This window comes from Numenius arquata, chromosome 6 (genome assembly GCF_964106895.1).
Source record: "Numenius arquata chromosome 6, bNumArq3.hap1.1, whole genome shotgun sequence".
In the NCBI taxonomy this organism is placed as follows: domain Eukaryota; kingdom Metazoa; phylum Chordata; class Aves; order Charadriiformes; family Scolopacidae; genus Numenius; species Numenius arquata.
Window position 1 is genome coordinate 50,192,873 of NC_133581.1, and position 27,458 is coordinate 50,220,330.

The 27,458-nt window shown below is 37.3% G+C and overlaps 1 protein-coding gene across 3 annotated transcripts in view; it reads right to left on the bottom strand.

Moving 5' to 3' along the window:
* Positions 1-416: 416 nt before the first annotated feature.
* Positions 417-27,458, bottom strand: part of CDIN1 (CDAN1 interacting nuclease 1) — a 131,477-nt gene continuing 104,435 nt past the window's right edge. The window contains exons 11-12 of one of the 3 annotated variants that reach the window (XM_074148869.1): positions 11,361-11,511; positions 417-1,925 (exon numbers count right to left, since the gene is read on the bottom strand). In XM_074148869.1, the coding sequence (XP_074004970.1) occupies positions 11,376-11,511 (136 nt within the window). In that variant the 3' untranslated portion in view covers positions 417-1,925; positions 11,361-11,375. Of the gene's footprint in view, positions 1,926-10,318; positions 10,570-11,360; positions 11,512-27,458 lie in introns of those variants that run through there. The other 2 variants (XM_074148868.1, XM_074148870.1) reach the window with 2 other exon arrangements.

The following is a 27,458-nucleotide window of genomic DNA, read 5'->3' on the forward strand; positions in this document are numbered from 1 at the left end:
TTTGTGATCTTATGAGATTCATGCTTTGAGCTGGTTCAATGACTCAAGACACATCTTTTAAAACATGAACAGAATAATGTTGCAATATGCTGTATATCAGCCAGTGAACAATTCTGGAACAAATCAGTTACTTCTCTGAAAGCTGTGGTTGTTTTTTTTTTTTTTTTCTTTTTTTAGTACTTTATGCTCCCTTTTCACTAAATGAACAATGGCACACAGAGCTAATTTTATAAGCTCAAAGATACCTCTTATTTAATGACAAACCTGTGTGCCTTCAGTGTGCTTATCTGCCATACAGCATACTTTGTGCTGCTCAGATACCTCTAAAAATTGCCAATATTCTTGCGCTATCTATATCACGGTGTTTTTGGCAGAGGCTACATACAAAGAAGAGAAACTTATATCAGCTCTGTTTTCCTTCTCCAAGCATTGACTTTTATATTGCATCACCAAAGCTTTAATAATTGTAAATCGGCAAATACATAAATGTTTTTTAAGTCGCTGAAGGAGTGCTGATTTACAGCCCAGGAGAAGACCTGGCTCCAGAAGCTGAGCAGATACACTGAACTGAGAGTGTTTCTGATGAAGGTATTTTTCCAGTCATGTGGGTGAATGGAACTTTCCAAAGTGAGAACAATGCAGAAAGGTTAAACAAACTAGACAATGAAACAATTATTTATAAATATCTTCACTTTTAGCACATTGGCAAGTGGAATGCATCTAGCTAAGTATACGAGTCTCGCAAGCTGCCTCTCAATCTGGCCCCGTGGAGCTGAGACAAAGCACTGCAGCGAGGAGGAGAGAGACAGTGAGAAATCGGAGTGAAACTGCAGACGATGGGAACGCGTTGTAAAACTGCTCTCAGACTCTAAGCCAGTGTGGCGAACTCCTTGTTCTGCGAAGGTCAGTACTAATTCTATCGATCATTCAGTGCTGCAGAGCCAGACGCTAAACCCAACTAAATCTATCTAAAGACAGTTATAATTTGGTTCTTCTGTCACGGGACTGTCAAGGCTTGGATCCAAACCTGGGATTTCATCCTTACGATGCGTCCTTTCCTTTGTTTTCCTCCGCTCCTGATTCACATCAAATACACCCCACCAAAGAATTCAGGAAAATACTTTTTGATATCTTTGAAGGAAATATGAGGCCAAGAAATCAGAAAATGCTTTGCTGTTTAGCTGTTAGTATTTATAAAACCAGGAAGCCATCACTTACGAACTTGCCATACAAGGGCTAAATAGTCAGAGGAAGTGGTCTTTTAACATTGTTAGTGGATCTGTGGGAAGCCTCTGACTGGCCAACTTATTTAAAAGCACAACTTGAGTACATTAGAGTTTTAAGGTGTCACTGTTGTAAATATGCGGGCTACTACACCTCTAAGAACGCTTTTTATTTTTTATCCTAGACTAAAGCCACATGGAAAGGGAATGGGGGAGATTTAACAAATTGAATTAGATGAGAGAAAACTGTGAAAACTGCATAAAGGAAAGAATAATGAAAAACCTCATTGGTGAAATTGGAAACAAACAAAAAAAAGCAAGTATCCCAGATATAACTAGCAGAATATGCTGGGACAACAAAGTTGCTTTCAGTTTAAAAGACAACCTCTTTTGCTGAATGCAATGTAGCAGAAACAGCCTTGTTGCCCTCTCTGGCTAAGAGGACACCTGTGTACTGACCCAGCAAGGTGGGGCTTCTGGAGAGGGTCTTGCAAGCCAGGACTAGGCAAAGCCCAGGTGCCATCTCAGTCTCTGGTGACACTGAGGTTTCCATTTGCTGTTCTTCAGGAGGCTGCAGGTTGCCTCTCTTCAGAAGCAGCCACCAAGCTACAAGAAGAACTTTGGCCAGTGTTGGCACTTGGGACAGGGAGCCTTGTGTTTCTCTTCATGAAGCAAGCAGAGCTTTGGATTAGGTACATGATTCTGAAAGAAGAAATGGACAGAAATAATCAGTGTAGTAGGGAAGCACGTAGAAAAGATAACAAGAAGCATCATACAGCACATTTTTTTAGGAAAATAGAATTAGCATCAAAGTGTGTTATTAACACATGAAAAAAATTTTTGAGAAAAAGAGCCTATAGGGCATGAGCAAAGCAGTTTGATTGGTGAAAGAGCACTGGGAAACGTAAAGCAATTCTGTTCTCATTGTTTAAGCACAAGAACTTATTGTCCTACTTGGTGCTCACTGTGTTGGCACTTGCCATCCTTGTGCCACAGCATGTGCAGCTGCAAAATGGACACTCTGTGTCATTATTAGTAAAAGTCACTTTAACTTTTAAAGAGGATGTCCCAGAAAGTTGGGATGAAACCTTATCACCTTCCCTACTTTGGAAAACCTAGCTTGTTAACATGACAAGAGCTCAGCAGAAGACCAATAAGGTTGAATAAAATACAGTCCTTATGCAAGAATAAGAGGGTTAAATGCTCAGCCATCAGCGTGATGATGCTGACCACAGATACCCATAGATCACTGATCTAACCTAGCGATGCAGTGATGTAGGGTATGATAAGAAAGAAACCAGGAGCAGACTCACAGGCCCTAGCGCCTCTGGGGCAGAGATGAGGAAGTATGAGAAAAACCCAACGGAGTCTGCCTTCCGAGCCTTCCTGACGGAGCTCTTACAAACCGCCACTTTGTACAAGTAAGTTCTGCTCGAGTAACTGAAGAATGAAAGAAAAAGGTGTGCAGCTTGTAAAATGGAAATGAGGAAACTGCAAATTACACACTAAAGGCTAGCTATAGCAAGTGATAACATATTTTCCCTCTAAATAGACTCTTCAATGTTACTTTTCCAGCTAAGAAGTATCTCATCTGGGACATAATTAAAACTCTCCATTGTTGCTTAAAAGTTACATACTGAATTTTCTTCTTTGTCTATAGTTAGAATGAGCTTTGAATAAGTTATCTATCTCTGGTCAAGGAGCATAAAACAGTTATGCATAACATTACTGGACAAGACTGTTTCAAGCTAAGTATAACGTGGATTAGGTATAGGGAAGACAAGGTAAATCTAGGACACTTATTACCTCACATTCCTATGACACGTTTGCTTCTCATGCCAGAAAATGTTGCTGAGTTTCCAGGGGTGTGGGTTGCTGAAGCACAAACAACTCGTACAATTCTTACTCTCTTTGGTTGCCTACTGCAAGCCTTACAGAAAGTTTGGGGTGAAATGAAAACACAGGAAAACTTGTGTTGACTGGAGCCTCCAGCTTTTTGGCAAGTTGGTATGATCTCATCGGTACAGCTGAGTAATTGGGCTACCAATAACAGAATTGTTAAAATAATCAAGCCAACTTTGAGAACTGAGAGTTTGGACCTTTGTGGCAAATGTACACCTAAGCAAAAGAACCTGTTGCTGCTGCCTGCTCCATTTAGCAGACTCTTCTCTACTACATATTCTGTTGAAGTAAATGTTTATTTCCCACACTGAGCTGTAAGCCATGTCTCTGACTATGAAGACTAGTGTTAGGAGTTTTATGAGCATATACTATGATAGATACATCCCATTAGTGTTATATTTTATTGGTGACAGCTAACCATCAAACTCATCCATGTAGTAGACTTGAAACACTCTATGTTTTAACTTACTGACTTCAGTCCGATTACACATGTATAAAACTTTGTGAATCATACCAAGTATTTAAGAATTTCCAAGGGGTAAAATTAGAATTCAAACTAAACTTAACAGATCACAAAAGCAATTTGAAGTCAGCAGGTTAAAACTCTAAAAATGCACTAGCAATTAGTCTATGCAAGAAGGAAAAGAATAATAGGATGAAAAAATGATGACTTTGGGATGGATCTGGATGTGGGCTTTATAGGGGGCTCCAGACTAAATAGAAGCCACCAACTTGTCACTGAGGGAATGCAGGGGTCTTGTATATAAGATATATAAATGTATTTATAAAACCAGAACAAAATAACATAGACAAACTGGAAGAGACTAATGTAGAGTAACAGATATGATCATAAAGTTCAAAACTTTCTAAAACAAATGTTGGAAGAGTTCAGGTTGTTTAGTTGAGAAAACAATATTCAAATTTGGAAAAGGTCAGAAAAAGAAGGCAGTCATCAAACATTCTCCATATCCATTTCCAATTGGATGAGATTTAACAGGCTTATTACAGCACAAAAAAAAAGATGTAGGTAAGACATTGGAAAATCTTTCTAACTATATAAGATGGATAGTGGAATGGATTCACATAATTTTTCTAAGCCTCTCCATCATTGGAGTTTTTTAAGAATAGATTAGACAGACATTTAAGCTGATCTGTATGGACAGTCTTGCCTCAGAGGAAGGATGAAACTGTATGTCTTGAGACCCAACCATGCCTAGAGTTTTGTTTTTTTTTTTCCATGATATGTAGCCAGACTCTTTTTTCTAAATGTATTTCATCATTTGTATGTAATGCAATGCCAAACACATTAAAATGAGGCTCCTTAAAGTGTGTATGGAAACAAACTGATTAATTTTTGTTTTTCCACTCAGTACGGAGCTATTATGCTGAGACAGAATACAAAATGGAGTGTTGTGTGAATGCTCATTATGGGAAAAAAAAAATTAATCCAATATTTCCATTTGTAATGGAAAATGTTTTCGGTAATAAAGCTTGCATTTCAAAGTGCTTTCAGAAATGTTCTTAGTGCCCCTGAAGCACTTTGTGGGGTGAGACCCCATCTGTGCAGCTTCACGCTGGAGACAGAAGCCCTGAAATGTCCAGTTTGAGTTCTAAAACCTGCTGGATCTCAGCAGGGCCAGGCCTGGCCTCCTCCAGGTGCAGCTCATCCCTTCTTCTATGTCATGCTCACTCAGCGTCACTGTCACTTGTCAACTTGCTGAAATGTCTCCGTGCTTTCATCGACACTTAAAATGGGATACCATCCTATACGACAGGGGTAAGTGCAGAGTTATTGCCCTTTCCTGAAGACATCTACCAACACACCTATAAAGAGCAAGCAAGTAACAGGGACTTTTATAAGGGTAGCTGGCATTTATTAACACAAAGAATAGTTGTAAATATTATACATATTTAGATATAAATTTACATGTATTTATGTAAGTAAGTATATAAAACAATTGTATTCCTTTGATCTAGTCTCCTTTGTCATCTCTCCTTTGGACAGAGACCTGGGGAGTCTTTGTAGGTGTTTGTACAGCACGTTGGACCAAAGAGGCATCGATCTTGGCAAGAACCTCTCATTAATAGTATTAAATGAACGAGATAGCCCATGTTTGTATCTTAATGCTACAGTCAAGTACTCTGGAAAACTGAATTTGTATAACGTTCATAACCTTGAGTTGTTGATATTTGTGCTTGTTTAAATATTTTCAAAAATAATTTTTTAATAGTTATTGTTTGACACAGTTCTGTAATTCTCGTTTGACCGTTTTACAGGTCTGCTTTATGTTAACAACACATACTTGGGCCCCGCAACAAATAGTAGTTGCTGTGAGGATTAAGACTTCTCCATGTTCATATTTTTTTCATTCGGCAGATTCTCAGAGGTAAATACATTACAGTAAATCTGTCTGTTTACATATAGTCAGCTGGACATCAAGATCAATCTGTTAAATATCTATATAAAGAAAAACAACCAAGGGTTTGCCTGATATTAGGTGGATTCACTTTCTATAAAAACTTAACTTAGCACTAATATGCCTTATACCGCCCTTCAACACCACACCACTGTTAGAAGCAACAGCAAAAAAGTATTTACACAATATAGGGAAAAAACTCCAAACCCTCTAATAATGAGAATAGCCTCAGCCGAAGATATTTCTCTGAGAATTAATAACTAGCTGGGGTTAATGGTCACTGGCTTCACCTTAGGCCCTCAATTAATCCCTGAACCCCAATTGTTATTACCTAATTGACTTAGTTTCATTTCATTTTAACATTTCAAAGTGATCTTCCTAAAATCACACTGACAGAGTAACGCGGTCCCTGTAGATGCGCACTGACATGGCTTCGATATTGTTACTGGGTCTCCGTACCCTCGCACTGACATTGCATCTTGTTTTGACACGGCGGTGCCACTTCTATGGACGGGCGCAGACGACAGGGCAAGGCTCAGGTCAGGAGAGAGCCTGTCCAGGAGCCAGGGCAGGCCCATGTCCTACGGGGGCACACGGTGCCAGCTACAAGCCACTAAGCAGAATTACTGTTATCGTTGCGAATGACTGATATCGTTGCGAATGAGATTTCCATGTTTGTAAAAGGAAGAAAGTCAGATAAAATTTCACTTGAAATCTTGCTGTTTATCTTAAAAAACAAACAGACAAAAGTCTTCTCACCTAAATCAGCTTAAAAACCTAGCCTGGAAAACGCACCAGGTAACATATTTAAAAAAAAAGGCTTTTTGATATTACCATTTCATGCTTATTTGAGGCTGCAAACAAATTATGCAAATCTCATGTGTTCCACTAACATAATATCAGTGCAAGTAGCTGAATACTGTAAGATGCAACTCTACATCAAGAAATCCTTATAAAAATAAGGCATCAAAATGAAGTCTTGTTATTATGTGGAAAAGTTTTTGAAAAGTCTTTTGAAGCTCTTTGATCCAGCTTTGAAATAATTTTGGTAGATTACTATTGTACGAAACCCATAATTTATAGTAGCTGACCTAAGCTGCTCTTTGTATAACAGCCATATATGAAACAATAGCAGGAAAGTGAAAAACACAAGGGGAACTAAAACTGCTCTGTTTATTATTTAGCTCATAATTACATCTTCCTTATTTAATCTTTTGAATCCTGGCATGTTCTTAATAATACAGGTTCAAATAATATTTACTATACACAGGAGAGTTAGTTTTGAGTAACGCATTTAGACTATCCAAACTTTGTGTAACTTGTGACCTTTCCCTAACCTAAGCGAGGTCTATTTTATACAGATCGTCCTAGATAGAAGGTTTCTCTATAAATGGCGAGGTTGCTGCCAAGCTCCCATTGTTAACTGGTTCATTTTTCAACAGGCACACTTTAGGTTCCTATCACACCACAGTAAAGAGCAAGCCCTTGAGGTTTCTTTTTTTGTCAACGTAATAAAACGGTTATTTCTGAATAACTTGCAAATCCACAACAAATGGCCCTTTGTGACTTAGAATAACACGATAGGAGGATTGGTTTTGTCATTGTTTTTGCAGGCAGCCTATTTTATTCCATAATATTAAATTAATACTTGAACAGCATTTGTTTTAATGTATTTATAAGCTCAGCCTCAAAATAACAAAAGCATGTTTCTAAGAACTGTTATTCTTGCTCCGTATTCACTGTCTAGCTGCAGAAGATCCCTTCAGAAGCCACCTAAATAGCGAGACTACTTCAGCTGAAGTAAAAGGAAGAATGGAATTCAATTCTGCGTACTTTTTGTTGATCCTTGAGGAGTCGTAATCAACTCTGGTAAATAAGAACAACCTGTAGAATGTATAAGCTTTTGCCAGAACGATCGTGGTTTGAAAACGGTGATAGCCACCTTTTCCCTTCAGAGCCAAGCAGATTTTGGCACAGGAGGAAAGCTAAACCTTTGACTCCCACAGACCTTCTCACAGAAGCGCTGCGCAAGCCAGGCATGAGCTTGCAGAAAGAAAGTGTCCTTAATGAGCGAGACCGCTGTAACAGCTCAATTCCTAACACTGGCTACGCCTGTCTTCTAGTAGCGTAGATGGACTCTTCGCTTAGTTCTTTGTACAACTCTACTCTCAATACCGAAAGCTGCTGTTTAAATTAGAGTAAGAGCAAAATTGCTTGAGGCGGTGGTCAGCCCAAAGGCATGTAGAACTGGAAACAGCACTCTCCAGGTGTAGTACCAGAAACAGAAGCAGGCAGCAGAAAACATAGGACAGACTTTTCAAAGGGGAAATAAGGGCAAATGGGAGGATACTGAATAAGTAATTGCCAAATGGTTAAAAAAGATGGAAAATTAAAAGGGAAGGATTTTAGGGCAAATGGAAAGAGCCATGGATAGTCTTCTGTAGTAGTCTAAGTGGTGGAGAAATCCAAAAGCAAATACCAAGAAAGAATGACTTTTTGAATGAGCGAATATAACAAAATAGGATGAAAAATTATTCGTGAACTATCAGTACTACTAAAACGATAAAATAGTAATGAGGTAAGCACAGTAAGACATTTGGTCCTTTTTCTTCATCTTTAGATCAGAAGTTTTATTCCACTTTGAGTTGGCTTTGGGAAAAGATTATTAAATTCATACTAGTAATATGTTCCCAGAATATAGGAATGGTAAAAAATGTTTTTATACTAGAGCGTGACCCACCATTGTGCTACTCCTCCTATACAAGGAAGTTTTACTTCCCTGTTCGACACAATTACATCAATTCCTAAAGCTCAGAACAGGCCTTATTACAGTGTTTGTAAGAGCAGATGCTTGGCAAGTCTATATATGCCAGTGAGAACATCATTCAGTTTTATGCACACTTCTGTTTTCTAGCTTGGCATAATTCATTAGCACACTCTACAGAATACTCCATAAAACTGGATTTGGCTTTAATGCTAAGGTTCTAATGACTACAGCATTGTTTAAGAAAACAAAACCAACAACCAACCCACAAACAGCAGTCCCTCCTCTTTAATATTAAAGTTGATGCTTACATCTGATAGAGAAAATACACAAATGGTGGTTTTTTGCAAGATACAAGTAGGAATAACAAAGTAGTCTTAATTCTTTCAATGTTTGCTTTCTGCATTTAAAATAGTGACAGCATAATTTTTGTGGTGGCAAAGCTTGTTCGATAGCTTGTTCGATACTAATGAAATTAGTACAGTATGTACACTTTTGTGGCTTATTTCATCCTCATCCTAATACAAAGATTCTTAAAGGGGGCAATATATAAAGATGAGGTCAAAGCTTTGATTAAAGACAGCTGTATTGCTTTCCAACCTGTTATGTCACAGCATTAGGTAGAAGAATAAATAAACAAACAAATACAAGCCTAACCTGATTTATCTGTGTGTCCCCACATAAATTTGTTTAATGTAAAAACAAATAAAGCAAAGCTTTCATGGAGGTTGAGCAGAATTTTCAACATCTGTGCAGATAAATTTAATTTATTCAAAAAGAAAAAGCAGCATTAGTGCATCATGTAAAAGCTGATTTAAATGATTTCATACAACAGAAAGCATATGCACTAGCTAAAACAAATTCAGTTTGCCCTTAAAACCCATTTCACTCAGACAACCATTACTTCTGAATTTCAACTACGATAATGCTCAGTTATTTCTTCTTTTTTTATCCTCTTCTTGATTTTACACATTCCACTAACCTAAATCACAGTTAAAAGTCCCAGGGGAAGCAACACCCTAAATGCAGCTTCTGTGTAGCATCAGGCAGGTACACTTCACAGATTGCTTCTGTGTATCTTTACTGGCAGATCCTTAAAGCTGGTCAGGTGAAATAAGCTAAGCATAATACCTTAAATAGTTGAACATAAATGAGTTACAGGTGTTTGAATATTTCTTAAAAAATAAATCTTTCCACTATAACACATTCAAACCCAAGAAAATAATCTCTATGCAACAATAACTCACTGCAGTGGAGCTATACCGGCTTATTTCTGCAGCTAGGGACAGAGTGCTAGGAATACTAAAGATATTTTTTTTCTGAAAATTAACGATTAGTCGAAGTGATAAACTTCTTTCAGAAACTAACCGAAAAGTGTTAAAGTGAGAACTAAAAATTCAAAATAAAAATACTGTGTATGCATCTGAAAAGTACGGCTAAAAAAAAACTAAAAAGGATTAATACCCTTTCTTTTAACTCAAGGCAACGCTGTAAAAAGTCTGCATGTGATTTCTGAAATCATACAGGCGCATAAAGTATCACCTCAACTGAAAAAGATGATGAATATGGACTGTAATGTTTTAAAGACTCTTTCCTTATGGAAGAGGTTATCAACTTGTGCTTTAGGGAGTCTGTTATCACACCTTTAATTCTACAACAGAATCTGTACCTGTGTTTAACTTCTCTGAAAATCTGAATGTAGTGAGCATACATGAAAAACTCTGACTTTTAAAAATATTCAGTCCTTTCCAGAATGCCAGTTAGCAAAGAAAAGGGTATTAAATAGCGCCAAGCCCAATAAGCTGCTGTCGTTAAGAAACCTCTAACTGAAAGCTCAAACTTGAGCCCCAATACTGCCCCTCTGAGTGGTGATGGGGATGGAAATAGAATGAGACTGAACTCCTCAAAACTTCAAGGAGGGCTAACACCCACCTCAATGGACCTCTGATCTTGGTGGTTCCAGCAAGAGAAAAACAATGTCTTACAAAAATACAGAAGTACGCAGGAAACTTATGTCCATTCGTGTGCTTTATTTATCTTGTGAAACTGATCAGTATGAAGCAGTGTTTTATCTTTTTTTCACTCCCCTTCTTGAACATCAGAATGGTAATCTTCTTCAGAAGTAACCCACATAGAGAGCTCCTGCACATTGTTCTTTCGGACTTCAGTATGCCAGAAAATTGCATGTTACAGTATCTACAGGGGTCAAGACAGATTCCTTCCTTCAAGTCAGTTAAGAGAAAAATTCCTAGGCATAGATTCCCTGAGGGGTGGGGAGGAAAAGACAAAACACAAGATATTTTTGAATCATTAAACTACTTATTTAAAAAACCACAAAACTAACCCCAAACTTCACAGGCTCATATGCATAAAATAAATCCTTGCTCTTCACTTTCACCCCTCCCTGAAACTCCCCTAACTTAGATTTTTTTAAACTGTTGACTGGGGATTTCATTGTTGATTTTAGCAATCAGCTAGTGACTAAACACATACACAAATTATTCTCTCAAAATCTGGCTATTTACTGTAACAGCCAGGAATTATATGATCCCATCTTACCACCTGGGCTTTATGAGCCATGCTTTATATTGTTTTAAGCCCCAGAATAACAGTCTTTACCAATTTTCTACATCGGTGTAGGTGATTCAGTCAGACCATTAGCACTGAATAAACTTGTGAGTGAGTGAAACCATAAAAAAGCCACTTATTTTTAAAGGCGACTCTGTAACAGGGATGAGAACTGAAAGTTGCACCTTTCAGCCTCTGCATTTTTGCCTTTGTTTAGAACGCTCGCAGACTCCATCCGGAAGGAAGAAAGATTATGAGTATCTAGAAAGTAGCTGTTTGACAGAGACAGAAATGCTGATAATGAGCGGGTTGTGTCTGTCTTTTTTGGCTGATCACAACAGAGGTCTGAAGCAAAACAGAAACTCTTGATATGTTTGTGTAAAGAGGCAGTAGCATAAGGGCAGGCAGCAGGAGTTCAGCTGAAGTTCAGGGCAGATGCTGCCATTAGTTTACACTGCAGGAAAGTAAAATTGCTTCCGGATTTACCTCTTCCTCCCAACATCAGTGCTGAGCCATGCTGTGTCGCAGAGTCACAATGTCAGTAGGAAAGCAGTCTTTTAGCAGGATACCACGTTCACGATGGCAGTCCAGCTCTTCAATAAATCCATACCAGTAGATGACCAATCCAGGGCCAAATCTATCAAGCAAAAAGGAAAATGAACTTATGTGATTGAACTTTGCCACTGCTGCAATTCCAACACAAATAAATCTGTTAACTTCACTGCAAAATTTGTCCTCCACTTAATTTTCAAATTTTAATCAATGCGGAATCGATATGTCATTAATACCTGATTCCATGAATAAAAGTGTTGTTTAGAGCCTCAAACAATCCACCTCAGAGTTTTGCTTTTTCCTTTGAATACTCTGCACATATCAGTAAAAAAAAGACCTATGCCTTAAACATTAAGTAACATTTAGTAATTTTGATACATACAGACGTCTCTCTTGCCATGCACCCTTGGTTTTGCAGATTTGGACACGTAGGCATTAAAAAACAGGGGTTTATGCAAGTCCCAGTTCACGCAAATTGTAATACCATGAGGATATCAGCAAATCCTTAAGATATAATCTCTACAATGAGCTATTATTCAGGTAATTATTAAGGTAAAGCACAATTCAGAAAGAAACAGAAAGTTTCTGCTGTAACGTCTCTGAAATGCGCCTCAGGAATTCCTCAGATATTGCTAACTCTGACTGATCCCCACTAGGCAATCTCAGGAAGTAGCCCCATGGACTATTTTACCCATCAGGAAGTTCAGACCTTCAGGCTGGGTTCATAAAGAAGTAATCACTATCAATCACTGTGTACTGCGATATGTTTTGCACATCAGTTTCACGTTTTTCCTACTGAGAGCACTTAATTAAAGGGCAGCACTACTTTTGGTGTAGTGTTGCAGGAATTTTACAGTGAAATCATAAATTATGAATGTTGGGTTAGTAAAAGGATGTCTAAAAACAGAACTGCTTTCTGTAGTCTAACATTACAGCAGTCTGTACAACATGAGGCCAAAAAGCTTTTTCTTTCCTTGATTTATTATATGCTGTAGTGAACTTGCCAAAACCAACAGTGCAGGATGAGCTGTTAGATACCGTCTGTACAAGAAAAAGTTCAATAGAATGTCATGTAATGGTTTATATGCAGAGCTGTGCTCAGGACTCAACCAATATGGTAGCCAATTTTTGTTAATGTTTAATTATAATAAAAACGTGTTGAGGGGATGCATGGTAACCTAAATGTCCACTTAGCAGACAATACAAGCACTCAAAACCGTGGGTAGTGCCAGACCGGCTTCATTAGGGTGGTTTCTTTCCAACAATGGAGGGAAAACTCCATTTGATGTGCTCATGTAATGGAACAGGCATCAAAGGAAGAAGAAACCCCTGTGGCTTCCTCCTGCAGTTTCAATTAGATACGGTAGTCTTTTGCCCAAAACTGCTGCATAGCGTTGTAACATTTCGGTTTATGGCTACTACCCTTCAACCTAGAAGCGGCCGCAGCTCAGTGGCAAAGTAAATTACCCCTCAGCATTGCTGAGGAAACATTGGCAGATGTGCTTTTTGCAACTGAAAGATGATATTTGAAAGTGGAAAGATAAAATTCTGACAAATCTAGCTATTTCCAACACGTTTAGCACTGAATAATGCTCAGATTGCAAAAGTGGCTCATAGGGAAGGACGATGCTGCCTACCCCAATTCCTAAGTTCTCTCTGGCTGGCCAACTTCAGCCTCTAATGTCTCTCCATTTTCCTTTGCTTAATTTCATGCTGGGCCAAGATGTGGAGGCCTTCACTGTACCCTGGAGGCCAGCTAGCCCAGCAGTAACGAGGCTCAAGTGGCAAGTGAAACCAAGGATTGATGCTCACTGCCTCTGGTGAGAGGCAGTGATTTGCTGATACAGGATGGGCCTTACTTTTGTTATTTCACAGACTGCGTATCTGTTCCCACATCAACCAGAGACAGAAAATGGATAATTGGGTGGGGATGTGCTTATGTACTAACCAAAGTTATTTTAAAAGCAAAAATCCCCGGAAGATAGGGAGCAGACCTTACATTCCTAATGGGCTATCCTATACCAGGCAGAAGCTATGAAATGTACACAAGTACTTACTCACTACAAGTGCGTGTGCCAGGTAAAATCTTGATGCTAATGAGCAGCTGCTCAGCCCAAGTTTTGAAGGGCTCATTTGGCTCTGTGTGGCAGTCTGAATCCCCTATCCACCATAAAACACATGGGGGGCTGTGCTTAAGTCATTTGTTATTTTTTGAAATTGTAATTTTTAATAAAATTAATATTTTGAGACTTCAAAAGGCTAATTCATGTCTTTCTAGCAAATCATCACAGCTCAAGCACAATATTTCAGGAATATTTTGTGCTAAAAAAATTACATTCAGAAATGCCAAGTTTGATGATAAAATTTAATACAAGAACATCTGCACACTGTTAATTGCAGTAGCAAGTACATCTTTAGCATGAAAACATCCATCAATCCTGCTTTTGACTGTGTTATTATAGCAAAACTATCTGCCCTGTGCTGCCTAGGTTGCACTTTATTCCACTATTTTGTGTCATTCCTTCTATTACACCTCTATATCATGCAGCCCATATTTATGCTCACATAAAAAACATATCATACTTTTGTTTAAAAACACTTAAGTACAGTACTTAAGACCAAAATTAACTTGCTGGCACATTAAGCATTTGCCACTGACTATCAGGAACTCCTGCTGCTAAGTGCTAATTTCTCTCTCATTAACGCCCAGAGTTGGCAAATCACAAACAATGCCACTGGTTAATTACTGCTGCCTTAATTTGAAAAGACACTTAACCTTTTTGTGTAAGGGGATGAAGTAGGGAAGTGTAACCTAGAAGTAAGAATTATCCTTTTTAATTCGACTCCTTCCAAAGTGCAGATATGACACCATGAAGACCAAACTAAGTGCTGTGAATTCCAAATCAAAGCTACAAATTTATTTCTACATCAATCATAACATTTAACAAGTTAGTGACTAACCCTGGTTTACACGGGAGAATAAACTAAAATGACAGAATGCTCCCTTAGTATTGCTGGGGAAAATGGGTCTCATTTAGTAGCTCTGAGGGGAAAAAACATTGAATGTACCAAATGGTTCTAAAACTATATAGATATGGTATGCAATATAGGCCAGCTTATCCCATTTCAGATGAAAGACACACTGGAGAAAGTTTAAGTTTAAAACAAAAATCAAGCTTAGAATGCAACAAACTATGGAGTCCTATGGATTTAGTTCTTGCTCAGAAAAATTGTATAAATTCCCAAAAGTGTGCTTAACCTGTATGTTTCCTCTTGTTTTTACTTCTTACCCTGAAAAGCTTAGGTGTGAAGGAATGTGTCCAAAGGTTATAAAAGACTGTAGTTTTACCTATTCCAGTGAAACTATTACTTTTAGAACTTTAATTTTATATGGAGCTTCTTTTTAAAGCTGAAAAGAATCCAAGCAACTAAGGTTTGGTTAATTCCATGCAATAAAATAGAATAAAGAGGAAATATAGAGGCAGGCTTCCTTCAGAATGTAATAAACATAGCAAACGAAAATCGTTCACACAGGTTGCCTTAAACACACAGGTTTACTTAAAAATCAACCAATAAATATATAGTTATTGTTATATATACCCCAGTTTAGTCATTGCATGGTTTTGACATTAGAAGTTGTAACTACAAGGCAGCCAAAGCCAACCCAGATGCACTTCAGTGCGGGGTCGGAGTGCCACAAGTGCCAAAAGGGAGGGAAGAGGCTTATGGACAAATGGCATGGCAAGAAGAGAACAGGATTACACAAGCCCATGGATTAGTTTAGGCCGAATTTAGGCTTGATACAGAAGACTAAATTTACTCTTAAGGGCAGCAGACAGTGTCTTTAAAAGAATCAACTGAAGCATTTGAGATAGATGTTGGAGACAGTAAAATATAGTTTGAGTATAGTTAAGTATAGTTACAGGCTCAACAGTGCTTAGATAAAACATGTCTGATCATACTACTCTAAGTAAGTCAACTTTGCACTAATTTAAGAGTGCTCAGAGGATCTTTTATACTGGTTTAATGACACAGATTTTGAAAGAAACCCATAGTTAAAGGAGTATAGACTTGTCCGTTGATAATCTTGGGACACTGGGCTTTGTTCTTGGAAAGGAGTTTCACAGAGATATGCTGAAAAGCCAGGAAGGTAAAAGTGAGATAACCCAAAGCCAAACGGTTCTTTTTCTTGAAAAAAAAAAATCGTATCTTTGTATAAGTCAAGGGATCACTTAAGAAAAAAAAGGGAAAAAAACCCTAAGTAAAATGTGAACTTGCCCTCCAGTTGAACCAGTTTTGTGCTAGAAAAGAAAAAAAGACTTTTATTTATTTATCAAGTGGCCTAGTAGGCTTACACATATTCTACTTCACTTCAAGAGAAACTACTTTCTAGTAATGCCTTCTCTTCTGGAATGTCTGTGTGGGGTCCATACTAGCTTCTAAGGATTTGCCTAGACATGTGGCTGTTGTGAGGGGATTTCTTCACCATCAAAAAGCCTTGCATGTGGTTTTATGAAAAATGCATTTTCAACACGCTGCTCAATACTGAACAGAAATGTAAAACATCTTGCAATCGTTTTTAAATAAATGTTCACTTTATTTATTCTTAGTCTATTTGTTATAGATGCGTTGTATGCATCTCAGCATAATGTAAATAATTTTAATTCCTAGTGACTCAGAATGAAATGTTGGCATTTGAATTATTATTTCTAATATGCATGTATTTAAGCATATATTTTATCAAACAGATTCAGTTGAGTATTCATGTTATACGAAAGCGTAACAGTCTACCTGGCTGGTGATTTTAATTATGAAGGTCACATCTAAACGTGTCTTTGAAGGACTGCAATCTGGTCACTCGCTTTTTAATGTCAGATCATCAACACTGCCAGCAAAAAAGCTGGCTTGCTTGCTTTTTTTTTTTTCTCATATCAAGCAAGTTAGAGTATTACCGTTTCTACATCACTACTTATTTCCTGAGAAAAGGGAATTACAAAGACTCACAAATAAATTATTACATTCTAAGTCAATTTAACATGGTTCTTGAGACTCACATTTGTGAGTAAACTGATTTTACTTGTAGTACTAATAAACCCTGAAGATATAATAATTAACGCCTCCCTATAATATCTAATAAGTTTACTGCTTAAGGTTTCACAACTTTATTTGAGTGTACTTGTAGAAGTTTCACTTATGTCAGTGGAGGGAATTTAGATATTTGCAGAGCTAGGCTAGTAGGCAACAACTTCAGACCACATTTTCAAGTAAGGTCAATTGGCATCAGTCAGCCAACTTCCTTATGTCTAGACCAGTTTATTACTGCTGATGACACAGCATTATATATCTTGGCAAACATTAAATAGCCACTGGTCAGAAACTGACTTTGATTAGCAAGAAATTTTCCATTTAAACAGCTACCACAATCCTACTTCAGAATATTTTATAAGTATTTCTGCTACTGTTCATTTATAGAGAGTTTTAAAATCAAACGAAGGTACTTGTGCATAAAGACAGTGCATTAAAAACTCTGAATGCAATTTAAAGATAACTGTGGGGTTTTATTATCCCTGTCACTTTTTAAATCCTCCATGCAGTTTTGTGATCCAGTGACACACTCACATTGATTTAAATAAAAGATGCCTTCAAGGCATCACACAGCACCTTATTTCTTTGACTTCACCAAATCCGGTCGAAAGAAAGAAAAATATTTCTAATACTTAGTAAAATCAAGTAACTGAATGATACTTTTTGCTTTAAAAATCTGGTCCTTAACCCGTAACTCGGAAGGCCACAATATTTTTGGGCCCAACCCCCTTAAGCTACTTAATATTGTCTTCCTGCAGTAGCAACTGCACAAAAATATATTTACTTGCAAATGTGGCTCAAGAAAATATTTAACAAGTTCTGATCACACTTTTACAGATAATAGGAAACTTGTCCATGGCACTAGAAAGCGCTCTATCAAGCCTCACACAGAGAAGGTTAGCAGGACATTATGTCTCAAGGATCCAGGCATCCAGTTTATGCTGCTTAAGGTAAAATTAAGCAAGTAAAACCTAAACTGCTTTAAGCTTTGATGTTACCACAGTAGTTGTGGGAAGTCTTATTTTTACTAAAGACAAGGAAAAAAATTAAAGTCTAATAATATTCTATGAGACTCCCATTTCTAAGGAGGTTTTGACTCAAAAGTGGGAATTTCTTTGGGCTGAGAAAGGTAGGCATTTCCATGAATGCCAGATATTGAAGTTATATGCATTTGATGTGGAAGCTGGAGTTCTCAGGTGAAAAAAAGGTGGATGGAAACTAGCATCTGTGTCTACAGTCACACCTCTCTTGGATACAAATCTTAATGTTTTCTTTTTTTTTTAATAGTAGCTGTCCTTTTATCTCTGCAATGAGACTGCTAAGGCATCAATCAAATAGCAGCATTTCATCAGGCTTATAATATGATTTAATCGCTTTTGGCATTTGGAGAAATAAAAACAAATCAAGTGATATTTATGTGGATATAAGAGACCATTTAAAATATTTTAGAATTTTGCACAACACACTTTTAAAATGCATATTAATAGAATGCACTGAAAACTGTGCAAGTCACTGTCATTAAAATATTATAAATATAACTTTTAGCTGCATAATACATTTTTAATAAACAAACTGTCGAAACACATTATTCACTTACACTTATTCATTCAGATCTGAGTACTGTTCTCCAGGCAAATAAAGGATTTTTATAATCCTCAATGACAAGTTAGGTTTTTTTAAAATGTAGTTCTCATGGAAATTAACTTTTAAAAGCTATGATTAAATAACATTAAGGTTACACTGATTTACAAGGATCAAGGCTTTCTAAGTGAAGACTGATGCAGTGAGTGAGAAAGAAAACACATACTGGCTCAAGGCAGCTTGTCATTAAGACAAGAGAGCCTTCAGTGAACTTTGAATTTCTCAAGTTTTGTTGGTTCATCTCCTACTTCTACTGAAACGTATTATTTTGTTGTTTATTAATAGTATTCCAGATGCTCATCTCTCAAAGTAGCTGTGTGCACTTAGGGCAAAACTTTTTCTTCTCAGTCTCAGCATCTTCAAAAGCAGGTACATGCTTTGCACACCAGACTGTAAGGTTTTGTGTTGTAAAGAGACACTATAAGGTGACCCTTATGCCTGCACTAGAGAATTGGGTTGATGTACCGAAAACTAACATGGTACTCGCATAAACATTTTAAAAAAGAAATTGTTAATCCTTTTACTGCTGGATTGTTTCATGGAAATTATGGCTAAAGTTGTCTCTGGCTTTAGCAGAGACATTTGGGTATACATTTTGGAAAACAACACGTTAGCTGCCTGGCGAGTTAGTTCCACTATCTGTCTAACATAAATAATTGACAGTGTTCCAGGTATATTACTTGGCAATTTGGAGATAGGTCCAAGTTTCCCTGAAATACAAGGATCTTACACTACTTAACCATCTCAATACAGGGCAAAGTGACTTCATGTCCCATGGTTGACGGGCATAACTAAGCAAAAGAAGCTCAACCAAAAATTCACAATCTGAACTGCACGCTATGAGAAAGTTTCTACATCTTTTTCAGGAGCTTCATAAATTCCTTTCTGAGGGAGGGTGTCTACTACACTATATTAGCTGTTGCATCTACATATATGTCTTTTATAATTCAAGGTGAGCACGTTGTTTTACTGTACCTCTACAAGTGCGTTAATGTGTTCCTGTTCAAAGCAGCAAGGCCCTTCCATCCTGCGACATGCAATTTGACGACTAGTTTACTAAAGCTATGCTACTTCTATGTAAGTCATGCCACTTGTATTTACCGGTTAGGACACTGCAAGAATGTTGCTATCCTATGAAAAGGTGGGGAGAAAAGGTGGTTGTTTGCATTACAGAATTATTCCATATATTGCTGGAAGCAATGCTTTCTGATTAAACCCAGGCAAAGAACAGTGCTTCCTGAGGTACTTTCTTGTTACTCAGTTTCCCTGAGAAAACCTTACGCCATTAGTTCACTCTCCAGGGACCGTCGACGCAAGGCCGCTATTGTTTGATTCTGCACATTTGAAGCTGCGGATCAGTGTTGAGAGGACTTACTGAAGTTACTACAAACATTTTGTTAAACTCACAGCAGTCCTCCCACAGGAATGCTTGGCTGCAAAATACCTCTTATCCCGGGTGACAGAAAACATGAGAAAAGCTTTTGAGTACAGTTAGATTGAGGTCCAGGCAGCCATAAGTGCTGGTCAACTCATGTCGCCATTAAGTGATTAATAGTTGTTTATTTTTAGGGCTGGAAGTAACAGGCCATCGTAAGGCCAGCGCAAGATGATGTCTGAATAATCTGTGAGTGCCTCACAGCTTGCAGCAACCCCTTCTTTCTGCGCAGCTGTGTGTCTGGTGACAGCGCCTGCCAGAGTGACAGGATACGCCAAAAGTGCATTTAACGGAGGAGAGAGAACTGCTCTCACAGCTATTGATTTTTGTTTAGTAACTATTGTAAAATAGAACCAAACTAATCGGAAAAGTGTTCAGCAAATTTTGATAGCAAAAATGTTGACAAATATATGCACTGTATACTTGTGTGTTTAGCATTTGCTGAGTATAAATCTTGGAGCCAGCATTAAAGCTACTTCAAGACATTTTGAATGAATTATTAGACAATTCTGTATCTCTGAATACTTATACACAAATATACAATAAAACAAACAATGTAACAGATGAATTAACAAATGGAGGACAGCTCATTTGTGCTTCCAACTTCCCAGATCAGAGAATTAGTCCAAGACTGGATAGTAAATCACATGGAGTATCTTTGCACAATGTTGCTTAGCGGTTAACTGCCGAACACACTATGGTGCATAATTGACAGGCAGAAATATTTTATGTGTGATGCTGTACTTAAATTTACTGTCTCTCAAAGTGTAAGTCACCTATCCATATTAAGCAGGGAACAGATGAAAAAGAAAGTACTGCTTTTGGTCTGCTGCCCCTTACTGTGGCACCCGGTGCCCACCCAGAAGGAAAGCAAACACCTCCTCCGACCTGGAATATTGTTGCTGCCTTTGGAATTTGCTGGCAAACTGTAACTGTGCCTGCCATTCACTGTTTTCATTATTAATCATCTATCACTTATGTCTAATGCCTGAGGCTCTTAAGCTTGTCTCCCAGTTGATACATACACCCAGTGCCCGTACGGTTCAAGTTGGCCCCGCCCCACTTCATATTTGAAAACAACTTAATTTTTAGTTGTTATTCGGAAAAAGAGTGCACCCTGAGATATGTAAGTCTTACATAGCAACTTGTATCACCTGCAAAATAGCCAGTCTCTCAGGCAACTACAAGAACATTTCACATGGTTTTAGGTGGAGACTGTTCTAGAGACTTTAGGAGGTCATGAAGGCAATTTGTAGGATTGTTACATTCATTATTAGATCAAATAAATGCATAACTGGCGATGTGCAAAGAATCTACTTTCCTTTTCCACAAATAAGAGCTTTTTGCCTTCGTGTCCTTCACTTTATACACACACAAACTATTTGTATCTCTCAGCCAAACAGAGCTCTACTGCATGCACCTTCTGAAAAAGTCATAATGCTATTTTGATTTATTTACAAGTTATTTGTTCTTTCTTGGTATATATCAACACCAGAAACAATTTCATTTCAACTTTCTTTGCTTACTACACAATGAACCTTTCTGGGCTCACTGTTAAGGTATGGAATTCTGTTCAAAAGAAGGATACACAAATGTACATTTCCGTGTGAGGGAGCCTAGAAGGAGGGAGAGGAAGAATCAGATGAAAACGCTATCACTTGTGAAGATTTAAAAGCAATAGCAGATTAGTCAAGATAGCCAGTGACATATTACAATACATGTCTGATGAGAACTGAGCCACAAGTCTCTGACACGATAAAATCGCATTAGTATGAATATTTTCCTCTCATATAAGAATATGTTGAAAATAGTGGAAGACAAGTTGAACTCCACATTCCTGTGGGTTGTATTTTTTTTTAAAATCTTTGCCATGCAATTGCTAGATTGATCTTGTGTCAAGTCACTTACTCTATATATGGCATTTATATGTTAGTTGTTCCCAAAGATGATATGAAGGTTATTATCCCAATAGCCACAAGGTGTCTGTGCTAAATATAGCAATAGCCTTTTAGACAAATTCAAAACAAACTGAGTGCGACTATAGCCTTTTTTTTTCCCAAAGGTCGGTATAATATACATACCTCTACTATTCAATTGGAAGACACCATAAAAAATGCTATATTGCAAATGGGAGTCTAATGTCACCAGTGGGTAAGATATCAATAAAACCTATGCAAAATGTTGCAATATTAACATTACGTATGAAACAATGATCTTCTCAGGTTTGCTGGTTTCGGTGTCTGGTAACCATAATTGTTAAATATTTTTAACATTTTAATAAAAAACACAAGAAGAAAAGGATCCATTAAGCATAAAACTTTTAGTATCAAATAATCTTTCCACCTAACTGTTTCTCTTACTTGGTTTATACAAGAACATTGTTGGCTGGCAGTCTTCTAAGGGCATCAAAGATAGCGCCAGCAGTCTCTTTTTAAATGACACAGAAAAAATATGAGTTATTGAACTGCTAGTCCTACTCAGCCCTGCTCCCTTTAAGACAAAAGCAAAACTAAAAGGAAAGAAAAGCAACAATAAGAAGAAAAATAATGAAATACAGCTGTTCCCTCCAAAGATAAATTAAGCTTGCAAGTAAGCAGCTTGGAACGTCACTATTAGCCCAACACCAACCAGTTTTACCAACCTTTCTGAGACTTGGCTAACTTCCACCTGAGCACAGTTACCTTCTTGTTTTTTTGATTCTTACATTGCCTAAAAGCTCAAAGTCCTTTAAGTGGTAAGATTAGTATCTCTTTTGAGCAGCTCTCTTGCCCTCTCCCTTGTCAGCCAAAAACTGCAAGGAGTTTTTTGTTTCTTATTTACTTTGTAAAGTGCTTATTTTCTGGTGTTTTCTCTGATTGCAATACCAAAGCATGCCATACATTCAAAATGCAACAAAGGACAGAGGTTAAAAACAGCTCCTGAATTCCATGGTTGCTGTACTCTTACAGGAACCTCCTGAGAAAGCTGCCTCTCACACAAAGCCACTTGTCACGAACAGCCATAATGCAGCTTAAGGAGAGGTGCTGACATAAGGCTTCCATCTGCTCCAACCTGAGCACAGACCACTGAATATGTTGAAGATGGGAATGACACCTTCAACTCGAACTGAGTAATGGAAGCCCAATATAGACAGTAAAAGATACTTAAGATATTTTTCCTGTCAGTCCCCTGAGTTTAATAGCAGTCTTGCAAAAGAGGGGGGTTTCCCTGTCTGGTCAAGCTGGGTCGTTGTTTGCTGGAAGGCAAAAAAAGAAAAAAAACCAAACCCAAATGTAGAAAAAAAAAAAGACAAAAGTAGAGTTAATAAATAAGCAAGAAGGGAGAACAACTACACCTCATTAAATTAAACAGTCAGTGAACATTTAGGCAATTTGAACTATCTCCTCCTATGATGTCTCCATACTAACCCCTCACTTTTGCCAAAGATTTGAAAATCTCTTACTGCAGCTTTGAGACATCATGTTTTTTACAAATTAGTATTTCTACACTTGAGATAACTTTTAGACATAGTTTTAAATAACTGAACTGTCTTAGAGGTAGGACTGTGCACAACAGACCAGTACACCTTAGTTAGATATTACATTCTACTATATGCCAATACAAATACACTCAGCAGGTCTGGCACTATATTCCTTTTCAGCACCAACTCGTTGCTATGTGGAATTCCTGTAATGGCAAAGTTATTTCCATCAGGCTACTGAGATGCAAAGTGACTGATTATCACTTGAAATAGCGCGTTCTGTCCTGGTTACAAAAACCAGCTACCCAGTCAAAAAACCCAGCTGCCCCATACTCCCCCACCCCTCAGAAGTATCTGACAGCAAGATGTATAAACGGATGCAGGCATATACATTTTTTTCCTCAAGCCTCCCTAGGCCTAAAGCACTGGGAAGAACCGGTAAAGGAAAGCTTGCACTGCTCACACAGGTATTGTATTTTTGCTGAGGGTAAATAAGACTTCCACTCAGGGACCGGACTGTCTCTCCCTCTCCATAACTGCTAAATCCACATTAACATTTTTAAAAGCTATTTCTAAAGCCATACCAATAGATTAAGCATTATTTTTAGTTAAGTTCAAAGAGAAGAAAGAGTACAGCTTTGCCTGCTCTACCTGACTTCACTATGGCAACAGCAGAAAAGCGGTAAATTCAGGAGATTAAGAGAGCTATAATTCCAGCTGAACCAGCAAAAATAAGAATTAAAAATTAATTTATAATTTCTTGATTACCTACAGTCACTTTTGAACCATTCTTTAATTACAAAAAAAAATCAACTCAGACCACATTTAAAATGATAGAAATGGTATAGAACAGCTTTTATTTGCTTAAATGATGTTTCCACTTTAATGTACTTATTTGCTTAACACTGCCAATATTTAGTACTGTGCAAATTTATGGAAATCTGACTTTAAAGAGCTTTGTGGTACCAAGTGATTTTTTAATTTTTTTATGTACTTATACTGAAGTGACTTGATGAGATTCTGGAATAAATGAAATATTACTGAATAGCATGTAACGATATCTTGGGACATGCTGTGAGGTAATATAGACAGTAACATGTCATCATTGTGGGTAAAATAATCTGATTGCTTTTACATTGGTTTACTTAGCACAAAAGTCTGTGCCATGACTATAAAAAAACGATGGATAAAACCTGATAGGTTTGTAAACTTTTTCGAGAGACATTTAAGGACAATTGTGCATTTGCACAGTACCTTGCTTATATACTGCAGGAGTTGGGAGATTGCCTAATATTTATGTTAGAGGAACCCAAACTGTATTCCACTTTTTAGAAAACAAAACAAACCCAAACCAGATACTATATTTGGACTGCTACTGTGTAAATACATAATAAACAAAATCTAACAAAAAAGCAGATGTGGTAAAGGAAAACTTTCGACTTGTTGATATCACTATCCTACAGCCATGACCAATCTTAGAACGTTTGTTGTCTTAAATAGTGAAGATCCAGAAACTAAGTCAAACATCTTTTAGCCAGTGTTCAAGCTATCTGCTTTTTTACCGCAGATAACTATCCTGACTTTTGTACATGATCTGCAGTTTAACTGTAACATGCTCAAAATACCGCTACAGTTCTTTTCAAACATACACATAGATATACAGCCTGCAATAAAGAAATGATATTTTCCTTTGCTTTCCCAGAGGAAGAAGAAATCAGTCTGTGGAACAGTTGACTGGTAAAGGGACACAAAGAGATGCAGCTCAGGAAAGGGCAAAATAATCCTAGGAAGTGCTGGGTGAGAGATTTTCAGTACAAATCTAGAAATACGGCATTCCCTTAAAAATGATGAGGCTTAGGCCTCATCTGGAAACTGTAGAGAGGCCATTCAAGAAAGACATATATGGAGCAAGGCTACTGCAATGTCCAGGAGAATGAACAGTTGCTCATACAAAAGACCAGATGAGTTTGGCCTCTCCAGCCTCAGAGAGCAAAGGCTGAGAAGAGGCGCAATTGTCCCCCATCAACACACCAGGGAGACCAGAGCTCTGGGTCTAGAAAAAACTTCCAGTAGGGCAGTGGGGCCAAAACACTTTAAATGATTTTAAAATCCCACTTGGTAAGTTTAACAAAGAGATTACAAGACATGGCATTCATGATAGCTGGGGACTAGCCACAGTAGCAAAATCTTACACATTTCTAAATGCAGTACATGAAAGTAATAATACAAAATACTCTCTCAAGCAATTTGAAATTATTCCACCACTCCTAACAAAATTAAACATAGACCCAAATGTTTTTTTCCCTACCTGAGGAACAAAGACAAATGCCTGTACACGACGATGTATATTTATAAAGTGAGATACGAGAAAGTTATTCAGAATGCAGGAAGATAAAGAGTTCTAAAAAAGGTGAGATTAAAAGGCATCTCCTTTTCAAATGAGCAATACGAATCTGAACCATTGTTTATTTGCCCACAGACATAGCTTAATAATTTAGTTTTCATAAATAATAATGTACTGATTTTTATCAAAGGTAACATCTTCAAATTGCAAAGGTTCTTTTGGCTTGGAAGATGAATATATAAAAACAAGCAAACTTTTCTAACTGAAGAAGTATATACAACTTTTCTAATTTATCTTCTTGTTTTTACAACACATACATACAACCTCAAGCTCTTCTTGTTCAGTGTTATCCAGGTTACTGTAGCCTAATCCTCAAGCCTAGAGCAAAGTGAACAATCAAAGATATGTTGAAATAAATGTAAACAACCACAAAACCTCAGAAACGTAATAGCTCCATCACTAGTTCTCTGCCCTAGTTTTCCAAGAAAAAAACATTTTATTAACTGTAAGCAATACCCATGCCAGTCACACACTTCATTTTTTTTTTTAATTAAAAAAAAAATAATTTCTAGAATCCTCTTAAGGTTCTTATTGTAATGTATACAGCTCATAAAAAGTTCCTGGGACCAGGTGAGAGTCTTTTCACCCCTGACCCTCCCTGGAGAGGTGGACTCAATGTGGATACTGTAGTTCATAAAGCACAGAGCAAATCTAACAGTAAGTGAAGCCATAAAATTCTCAGTGGGGATTTTTTTACCTGTGGAACAACTTCCTGGCAGAGATAAGTGTGAGAGGTGGGCTCCCTGCTCGTGGAGGATAATGCAATGCCTGCCACCTCCAACAAACTTGCCCACAGTAAAAATGGCTGAATAGAGCTGAACATTTTTGCTTACAAATAGAGCTTAACTTAACAGTAAACCTGAACAAAGCAATAGCAACTGAATCAAATGTGACAGCAAAACCCCCATTTTATGCACACACTTTATTACAGTTGTTAACTTTGTGTTTATATAGCTAGTGAATTTATACTTCAGCATGTCTAAAACTGAATTACAGAGACACATACAGTGGTAATTTTCTTTACAGTCACCTACCAACTGAATGAGTAAAAAAGAGGGTGAGTATTCCAGAAAAAAAAAGAATGTACACTCAACTCCTTTATCTTCCCTGTCCAGTCACTTACAGAATGAAAATATTTACTGTAAGGAATGAGCCATAAATGGTCAGAAATTAGATTCAAAGTGCGAAGAAAGAACCACCTCTATCTACTTCCATATACTGCTTATAGCAAGAATCCTTTTCATATAACACATGTTTTTGGGGTACCTGAGCAACAAAAAAGAAGCATGAGAGATTAAAAAGGTTTACCGAATATACTGTCACAGTGGATTTAGTCTTTGTGAAGACAAACATGTAGAAAGACATGTGAAGCAGAAATGTGGTGCGAAACCTCTGGACAACAATTAAAATAAAAATCCCAAAAGCATTATGTTAGAAAAGCCGACAGTTAAGCCACCGTCTTTGTCCAGCATTAACTGGCACTTGCCAACAAACCTGCAATGAAGGCTGATGAGAAATAAACGGATACTACATGATGACGCCCAATTTCAGAAATATAAATGGTCTAAGATAAGTTATATGAGGAGCAAGTAATCACCTTTTGTGACTTTGCATATAGGACTAAGCAAAATATTATCTATTCTTAGGTTTCTTCCATAAAACAAGAGAAAAAAATTCAATTTTAGTGTACTATCAGATAGGTGACTTTAAATATGAAGCTCTTACTTCACAATAAATAATTTAGCTTGTTTTAAAGATTAAAATACCTTTGAAAATAATTTACTTTTTGTAAATTCCAATGTTTCCAGATGAATCTGAAAAATTCAGTAATTATCATGCATTAGATTCTAAAAAATAATTTCAAGAGATTGACAGAAAGGTAAGCTTGATAGTTTAGCTTTTTCAATGACTAAAAAGAGAACCAATCCATAGATTGTAAAACTAAAGGCCATTTTTAAAAATAGTAATTGGAAGTAGTGAGCAAACTTGTTTTGGGATATTTCTGAC